The sequence below is a fragment of the Branchiostoma belcheri genome, unplaced genomic scaffold (genome assembly GCF_001625305.1).
Source record: "Branchiostoma belcheri isolate BF01 breed outbred unplaced genomic scaffold, Haploidv18h27 scaffold483, whole genome shotgun sequence".
Classification (NCBI taxonomy): Eukaryota; Metazoa; Chordata; class Leptocardii; order Amphioxiformes; family Branchiostomatidae; genus Branchiostoma; species Branchiostoma belcheri.
This window is the reverse complement of record NW_017804113.1, coordinates 20,213-30,058: the sequence shown is the minus strand read 5'-3', so window position 1 is coordinate 30,058 and position 9,846 is coordinate 20,213. Positions and strand designations below refer to the sequence as shown.

Sequence of the window (9,846 nt, the reverse complement as noted above, 5' to 3'; positions counted from 1 at the left end):
GGCATGTAATTGCAATAAACTTTTATATATTATCTTCTCAATCAAAATTACATGTTGCAAATTAACATATCACTAATATCAAAGTTTTATTTTCAATGCTTTCAAAGTGTACGTAGGATGGTTTGAATATGTTTTAAATTTTGCATGAGGCACATGGCAATGTCATCTTCCCTATCAAACTCTGCAATGGGCAAAAACTTCCAATTTACAAGGGAAAGCTTAAAAAAGGCACATGAACCAGTATTGCGAATCACGTGAAAATGTAAGTGAAAGAGAAACTGAAGAAGGAAGCTGGGCTAGGGAAACCAAGACAACACTGGCCCAACTGGAGCATGTGAGGTTAATTTCATCTGGTAGTAAGGCAATCAAATATCAATTCCTGCAGTATCTCTGTCATTCTTGAGAAAGACTGAATAAAGTCGAAACTGGTCGAATTCCGTCTCATCGTTGTCACCTTCCCATTGCTACGAATGAATTCCTGCAGTATTGGTTTCTCAGGAGGGGTAGAGGGTTTCGTAAGATGATTCAACTTTCATGTGTTACCCAGTTTTATAATGTTGCTGACCATTCTCCAGTTTGCACTATTTATACTATTTCTGATGTTGAGTTACAAAAATGAAAGTTCATTGTACATTTTTTTTTGTTTGGGATGGAATCCAAACAGCCTAACTCTGAATCATGGCTCTCATTAAGACGAGTTGAAGACTGTGGGCAGTACTGATCAAAGCCCCCTGGCACCCCGATGTGGGACAATGCTGCATGTTTTTAGAAGAACGGATGCATTTGCCAAATTACTCAGAGTGACTTTTTTTAACCACAGAAAGGTAGAATTGGAAGGGTCCCTACATTTTAGATAAATTTCATAGCTCCACTGCAAGATTCTGTCGACAATTGGAAAAGCTAATCAACAGGAAAAACTCCAAAGTTACTGAACGAGAGTGTGCAGTAACCATTTCAAGTATGGACAACCCAGAAGAAAACAACCACACCTCACCATGTACCTGAGAGGGAATGCATTCTCCTGGCTTCTGGAGGGGCTGGAAAGGGTAGAAATTGACCAATGATTACCACCGACTAAGCCATCGCGGAAGGAAACGCGGTGATGCGGCTGAGCTCAGGTTACCAACGTTCCCGCGCGGGGGATAGCACGTCTGTGCTACAGGCAGTAAACACGTTAAAATATTTTCAATTTAATCTTCAGCTAAGGGAAGTGGCATTTGTGACTGATTGTTGTAATGATTATTGTAAACGAATAGGACTGCATAATATTTGTCAACATGATGTAAATATGATGATGTATATATGTATGTGTTTTGATGTTCTGTTACGTTTATGTGTATACTCTCCCCTGGAAGAATAGTTGTCACCCTCGGGTGGGCAGCTAAAGGGGAGTTTTAAACCAATAAACATACTTAAATTTGATACATGTTAACTTAACGTTAAGGTTATCAGTTTACGTGCAGGACCAGTTTATGGTCAGTTAGCTACATGACCACACTTCGAGGTGTGCCATGCAAAATTCAGTGGTCATGAGCAATAAAGAATTATATGAATATGATCCTTATACCTTATATCTTATTTATTGAATGCACTGAAATAAGTTTGCATCCAGCAACACATCGGAAAATGTTCCGAAAAGACGCATGGCAAGGTAACATGGACCCGTACGCATGTAAACTACCTAAAGGAACAAAACGACAATGTGTTGTCCATCAGATCAGGAAACGTACGTGCTACATCTGCACTGGATGCAATAGGACCATGTGCCCAGAATGTGCTCTCTCATATCACCGCAGGTTCCAATACTAAACAGTGAAACTTTCATTGTGCAAATGCAGAGTTACAGCAGTAACATTTGTTCAATTCAGTCTAGAAAGCATGAGGGACTATTATGCAAATGCTGCTTTTTATTAGTGTAGTGAACTGTTATAGCAGTAACCAGCTGGCAGTAACATTTGTTCAATTCAGACTTGGTAAAGGAAACAAGAGGGACTGTGCCGCAGGACATAAAATTTGTATGCGCAGTTTTGTTTGCACAGGTTGTGATAAGGGCATGAGCCTGGAATGTTTGTTCCCCTGCCATAAATACAAACATTCAATGAATCATTATGCCAATCATACTTGTTATAACGTTAAGTGCAATCTAGAGTAATAAATTTATTAGTAACATTTGTTTTAGGGCCATGTTTTATCCATGGCAGAATGCCCGAACACTTTGTAAATTTTCTTGACTTTTTGGACGTTGAAACATTTTTTGAATGAATGATGATGAACATTTTCACACACAGACCTTGTGCAGTTGTTTTCTTGATTTCTGTGTACTCTACATACTCTAAGCTTTCCAAAAATGTATAGTTTTACTTATCTATCATCACTATAATGCATGTAAAAGTCTAAAAATAAGTAGTGTAGTCGCCGCGGCGAATATTCCTGAATTTAAGCGAATTACCTGAAACCACTAAAATTTTTATCCAGCAGTGGAAGGGTTAATACTCCACATTTTGTCACTTATTTCTGAATCACAATAAATGCTAAGAATTTGCAACAACAGCTGACATCAAACCTTGCCAGCTTACGGGTATGCCCATAAAGGTGTTTTGAAGTAGAAGGATTTGGTTGTCTTTATTATATTTGCAGGATGGCTTCAAAGTTGAAAAGACGCCAGTGGTCAGAACAAGCTGTCTTAAGACATGGCTGCTGCGTTTCATACTGTAAGAAATAAGGAGTTATCTCTGGGCCAAGCTGCCAAGGAGTATCATGTTCCAAAAGATCTAGAAAGCTTGAGGAATAGAATGACAGGAAAAACCAAGCTCGGTACAAAACCAGGTCCGGAAGAAGTGTTTCGAGGCGATGAGGAAGCGGGTTTTGTGACGTACCTGATCGTTAGGATTTCGCCTAACATGATCATTCGCGAGAGTGGTACTTGTGCGATTGTTGAAAGGGTTGAGAAGAGACATCCCCTTCAATGGCCTTCCATCCAGTAAGTTCTGGCGGAAGTTTGAAAAGCGGCACCCGGAACTGACACTACGGAAGACAGATCCCCTAAGCCTAGCAAGGTCGAAGTATGCCACTCCGGGTGCTGTAAAAAAAAAAGGTTCTCCCAACTATATACACAGCAACTGGAAAAGCTTGGTCTGCAGGACAGACCTGCTTATATACTCAATGTGGATGAATCCTCAATGAATCTAGATCCACAAAATGAGAAGGTGTACGCTGCAAAAGAAGCGAAGAAAGTCAGCTCACAATCATCGGGCTACGCCCAGCATGTAACGTTAGTTGCTGGTGGCAATGCTATAGGAGGGGCCGTTCCCTCAATAGTTATATTCGAGGGTGCACAGCTTCGCCAGAGCCTTCTCCCCAGCCATGGGTGTGGCTACCCCGGAGCCACATACACATGTGCTAAAAATAGATACATGAATAAAAAGCTATTCAAAAAGTACATTTCGAAATATCTCATCCCTAATGTCCCTGGCATTGGCAAGACCCTAGTCCTGGTCATTCTCGACCAACACACGCACGTACGGTCGCACATCTTATCACTTCATCAGCACTAATACTGACCTGTTGTCATATATGTTTACCTCAATATGCACCATTCTTCTGAGATTTGATACTATTATTCAGAGGATCCTATTAACTGATTTTAGAAATGTTCTTTCCCCCAACAGGCCAGAAGACTCTGGAGAGCAATCTGACATGCTTGCTACCATTGTCAAGTTGGAAGCCAATATGACTGCTGAGAGACTGTAAGTACTAAGGGAACTTTACGTTACTTCATTCTAACCTAGATTTTCAGTTATGATGATTTCTAGGAATGAAGAATCCATTGCTATTTACAGACGGAAGTATTATGGAATATTGGAATATAACCAAATTAATTTCTGGTTAAGATGATTTTTTTCTTCAGCCTGACTGAAAATCTGAAGGAGCAGATAGAGGGCTACAAGAAGGACAAGGTGTGTGCGCAGACTAGCCTGGCTCAACTGTGTGCGGAACTAGAGTGATCTCTCTGTTCAACTAGATGGCATGAGACTGTGAGTGCATATAATTAGTTCTGTATGAGTGAGTCAGTGAGTGCAATAAGCTTACTGTAACACAACAAAGAAGTACTTTAATTTACTGGATAGTTTTTATGGAATCTCAGTGGAGATTACTGTAACAGAAGGTACAAAAAAGAGGTCCTTACTGAACAGTTTACTGAATAGTTAACTGTAACATAAAACAGAGAGATTACTTCATACCTAATGTGTTAAAAAAAGTAAACTAAACTTTGATTCTCTATAGGGAAAACAGTTAAGAACTTCCTTCTGTACCTTGTGTTACAGTGAGCTCCGCTTGGAGCAAACCCGCAGGCAGGAAATGGAGGAAATGTTAAGAGAAGCAGGAGTTGGCATGTCACGAGCAAGTAGCAACACATGTTATGCAATTTATGTTTAAGAGTTTATCTGCACCATATTCGTTTCCTGTTGCGTACTTCCNTGAATAGTTAACTGTAACATAAAACAGAGAGATTACTCCAATACCTAATGTGTTAAAAAGTAAACTAAACTTTGATTCTCTATAGGGAAAACAGTTAAGAACTTCCTTCTGTACCTTGTGTTACAGTGAGCTCCGCTTGGAGCAAACCCGCAGGCAGGAAATGGAGGAAATGTTAAGAGAAGCAGGAGTTGGCATGTCACGAGCAAGTAGCAACACATGTTATGCAGTTTATGTTTAAGAGTTTATCTGCACCATTTTCGTTTCCTGTTGCGTACTTCCTAACAAAAGGTTTCACAGGATGTTCTGGACAGGATTTTGGTTTTCACATTCTACTTTCTTTATGTTTATGGTGCTTCACCTAATCGCACTTTTATTAGAATGAACACTGGCGATACCGGTCATATGTGTAATAATCCTTTCAGTTCAGGTCCTCTTTTTTTCACGTCTGATCCACCACACCTAAAGAAGAAGCTGAGGAGCAATCTATACAGCAGTAGACATGAGAATTATCACACTAGATGTTTACGGTATGATGGAAAAGACATGATTTGGAAGCAAATACAGTCAGTTTTCGACAGAGATAGAAAACGGCTACTTGCTTTGACTAGGTTAACGAAACAACATGACTATTTACACAACTGGGCCAAGATGCGAGTGAACCTGTCTGTACATACATTGTCCTCAGCTGTTCAACGGGAAATGCATGAACATGAGAATAATGCAACAATGGTGTGTCACCTGTATATTTCTAAATGCTATAACCTCTGGACAGTCTGTAATAGTGATGACTCAAGAATGTGAGAGTTCAAACATGTACAGTGGTGTTTTTATTTGTCCTAGAAAAGAACACTTGAAGCTCAGTTTTATTCCAAATCAGAAGTTGCAAAACACTTTATTTCCTGGCAAACATTTGAGGACCTGAATCTGACTATTGTCACTTATTCAAGTTTGATTTCTTACATATCTTTTCCTCAGTTCCAGGCTATTTATCCTGATGTTTATGTTGTTCCAAAGAGGTTGAATCAAGATTGTGTTGAAAATTTATTTTGCTTAGAGAGGGCTGCTAGAGGGGAAAATACAAATACGACTGCCTTTATGTTTGGTTACAGTGTACAAGTGTACAGTGTGCAAGTATCATTTCCACCAGTACATGTAAGGCAGACCTAAAGTCTTATACTCCAGGTCCTGTCAATCTGGAGGAAATGGCCTGTGCTACTTTGCCGAAACGTCGAAAGACTGACAGTGACAATGATGCTGTCTTATTGCCATTAAGCTACCAGAAAAAAGGCAAAGGGAAAAAAAGGGCTGCTCTGAGATGTGCTAGCCTACAGATCAAGAAACACAATGGGCAAAAATGTTACAAACTTCCTTACCACAAGGAAAAGCTTAAAAAAAGGCAAGGAAGGTGCATGAGCCAGTACTTTGAATCACGTCAAAAGGCTAGTGAAATAGTGAAGTCAAGAAAACTGCTGGGGAAAACTGGGCTAAGGAAGCCAAAACAACACTCGCCTCACTGGAGCCGCCTTCCTGTTCAGCAAGAAGAGTTGTTAACTCATGTAAGGTCACTTCCAGCTGGTAGTAAGGTAATTATTAAACAGTTCCTGTAGTATCGGTTCCTTAAAACGAGTAGATGGTTTCAGTTAGATAAAAACATACAATGACAAGACGTGCACGTGGTGACGACACAAGTTACACTCATATATCGCCACCAGACAATACGTAATACAAGCAACCAAAGCACGATAATACAATAATTAGACAATGAACAACTGGAACTAATATATAATTACTGACAGGATTGAATGTTACAAAAACGATTTGATTCTAACAGAAATTCTGTGCAATCATGCAGTAGTATTTGATTATTGTACACTGTTGAAAGAAAAGAAGAACCTCTTAAAAGTACCAAAATATCATATGAAAAGTCATCCATGTCAGTAATAAAACCGATCAGTGTTTTCAATAATTTTTTCAAAGTTTACAAATTTGACGTTTTCATTGGAAGATGCTTAAGTATTGGTCCTACGGGAATAAGCAATTAGTCCCAGATGCCCCAATAATGCATCTATTAGTTCCTGTATAGTAGTAAGAGTTGCACCTTTTTTTAGATGGATGAGTCAATATCACATTGTCACGGAAAGTGAGAGAAGTTTGAGGCAGGTGGCGGCTAGGATGTTGGAGAAACAGGAAGTGGTGGGAAAGATGATTCCCCTGGTTGTGAAGGGGAAGAGAGAAGGAAGAAATGAGATTAAAACTCAGGTAAGTTAAGGCCTGTGATTCCAAGGTGGTGGCGGTAAAATACGTATACGCTTGTAACTTTTGTTTGGTTAGCCGTATTTTAAAGAAATTTTACACAGTACTATCACTACTTATGTTTAATAAAATGATTGTGCATCTCTGTTGGTATGCTGTATTTTTTGGGTTAAAAACCCACATTTTTGTTAATAAAATATATCTTTATTTTAAGAGCCACGTCCTCGGTGGAGTTTTCATTCTGGACCTTCATATTTCACCGTATTACAGCCAAACTAATATAGATTCAATTTATCCGTCGCTATTTTGCAGTCTATGAAGGCATCATAATTTATTTGGGTCAAAAATAGCAAAAAATGATAATTTTTCCTATTTTTTGGCCAAAAAACGCTGTAGAGAAAATTCCTGTATGATTAAACAAAATAGCGATGGATAATTTTCTTTAACAAGCGATTAGATATTAAAAGTAACTGATATTCTTGACAAATCTGCTGTCATGACAGAGGACGAAGCCCCTACATGTGACTACACGCAGTACTTTAGAACCGCCGACAGCGCCCTCCGCCGGCTTCCGCGAAATCGAATACCCGATTACGTCAGGGATCTCCCCTGCAAGCGCCATTGACCAATCAGGGTGCGTTACCCCTAGTTACAAAATGGCGGAGCCGGCAAGACCTTTTCGGAAAATTTCGTATTTGGCTCCTTTTCAATCTTTTTCCTGTAGTATTTCATTCAGACAATCATTAATAACAACATATTTGGATAGTTCATGGTTTGCTTAGGTGTATTCATGTAAAAAAAGACAGAGAAATAAAGTTTTTGTAGCAAAATATTGCATTTATTCACTCAATTGGACGAGAGGGGTTTCCCGCGGTTTGATTAGTTACGTCACCTGCAGCCATGTTTCGTTCAGTTTATACGTGTGGATTTGGTCGTGTTGTTTTAAATCAAGTTTTCTGTGATAAGAGTCTTAAATCGTGCATANGCGGCGTGGCTATTTACACTCCCGGAGTGTATATAAAAGACAAATAGATTTTATATACACTCCGAAATACTAGCCTCCTTGGTAGGCCCAAAACCTGGGTTTTTGTGAGTGTTTGAGGATTCAGGGGCACCAAGTTTAAACCTCGGTGTTCAAGTTTATCTTAGTGGATGATGAAAATCAGAAAACAACACGGAAATCCCCACCGAAGTTCGAAAACACAGGGTTTTGACCTACGACCAGAATGTCAGCCAATCAGCACTCGACAGGGATTTCCCGCTATTTTTCGTCTCCCGCTGGCCTGGTCTCTCGCGCCAACATGGCTGCCGCGCCGTCCCTACTGAAGTTAGGGGACGAATTTCTCACTTGGGCAGAGTTTAAGGCAGCACTGGACAACTATCAAGAAACAACACATGCTGAGCTCAGTAAGATCAGTAGCAAGAAGGTGGAAACTGAGAACAGGAAATTACCTGAAGGCGTCCAAAAGTTTCCGTGTGCTCATGTTTATAAAGCGGTGAAGTTTGGATGTATTCATTACGGGAAGCCGCGCCTGTCAGGGTCGGGAATCCGGCCAAATCAGTCGTGAGTATACATCGATTTTTTTCTCATTGTAGCTCAGGAATTTCCCTTGGCTAGTTAAGTCACTCTTGAAGCCGTACTAGCCACAATCCTTGGCCAGACCGAGACGAAAGATCTACTCTACTCTACTCTACTCTGTGGTGCATGTAGTGGGGAGGGGGGCAAATTTATGACTATTCAGTACTGGCGGGAAATTATGTGCAGGGCTCTCCCCAAGCAAATATTATGAAACATGTTGTATGTTGTATTCAAACATTACCCTGACAGGTTGACAACTAATGACGCACAATCTACGCGTACATCAACACAGATTGTTTGAAACTGACTTTACTGAATGCAAAAACTCAAGCTGACATACCAGCAATATCGGTTGTAGACCCGAACCTTCCAGTTCTTAGCCACTTACCAATACGTGTCGATGTTAATCCATGTCCAGATTAAGTTGTGCTCAAACAAGTTGCATGTCCAAGTAAGGTGACCATTTTACCATGTTTCATTTGAGTGGCATAGGATGTCAGTTAAGATATTTCACCTTTCATATTTATTTTGCAGGCAATTCTGTATGGCCTCCACAAGATCAAGGGAATCAGCATGGAGGCAGCTCAGCAACTGATGGATAAGGGACCAGAGCGATCCCCTGAAGAGACGTGGTACAGGGACTAGAAAGAGGAGGAGAAGAACCATCCACCGGACATTTTAGCTAGTTTTTAAAAATTTTAATTTTTATATTCCACAATCCCAGAGCCGTGGTCTTTATTCTTTTGTCACATGTTACATGATGATATTTACAATATATACAGTATGTTTATTTCAATCTATCAGGTAAAGAAGACTCCCCCCATTTTCTTTTTGCTTTTCCGTATGATATATTTTGCTCTATTTTTAAGCTGGACATAAAATCATTTAAGAAAACAGAGAATGGATCAATTATTTTGTAGAAGCTTTTTTCCTTATATAGACACCAGGTTTTAAATATTGCATACTGTGCTATACCAATCATATGATTACCTGCATTTGTTTGTTGTAAGTTCCTTGGAAGTCCATATATTAATGTTTCAATATTGATATCTTTTATGATAATTATGATGTTCAGTATTTTTTCAGTATTATGATGTTCAGTATTTTTCCAAAAATTTTTAAGTCTTTTTACATTTGAAAGAACATATGGTTTTTCGTCCTCTATTTCCAAACAGATGTTACATAGAGGTGACTGTATTAATTTCCATTTCTCGGGTTCTAACATATTTCTGCCTATCGCTTTGTGCCAACTACAGATAACATGTTTGTAGTACAAAGGTATGTGTTCCATGTTAGGACAATCCCGTTTGTCTTTAAATTGCATATTTAGAATAAGGAAATCTTTTCCAAAACTGTTAAGAAACAGACGTGGAAGTATCTTCCAGTCCCCCTCTGAGTTATCCATTAACCGCCTGATAACACTAGCATGTAAGGCATCAATTTGCGATGGAATATGAGTCATCTTTAGACCTGTATTACAATCTTCGACCTGATGTCCAAAATTTATAAGCATTTTAGCTAGTTAGTTAGTTACA

At 39.3% G+C, this 9,846-nt stretch overlaps 1 protein-coding gene across 1 annotated transcript; it reads left to right on the top strand.

Moving 5' to 3' along the window:
• The first annotated feature begins 7,858 nt into the window (after positions 1–7,858).
• LOC109479423 lies at positions 7,859–9,000 on the top strand. The gene is made up of 2 exons (XM_019781392.1): positions 7,859–8,296; positions 8,846–9,000. Exons 1-2 carry the CDS (start codon positions 7,959–7,961, stop codon positions 8,904–8,906), a joined length of 399 nt encoding a protein of 132 aa, XP_019636951.1. The 5' UTR covers positions 7,859–7,958; the 3' UTR covers positions 8,907–9,000.
• The last annotated feature ends 846 nt before the right edge of the window (positions 9,001–9,846 follow it).

Excerpts from the sequence above, each read along its gene's own strand:
- LOC109479423 (XM_019781392.1), top strand. The coding sequence starts at position 7,959 with ATGTCAGCCAATCAGCACTCGACAGGGATTTCCCGCTATTTTTCGTCT. Across the intron at positions 8,297-8,845 it reads GGAATCCGGCCAAATCAGTC|GCAATTCTGTATGGCCTCCA; the intron begins GTGAGTATACAT and ends TTTATTTTGCAG.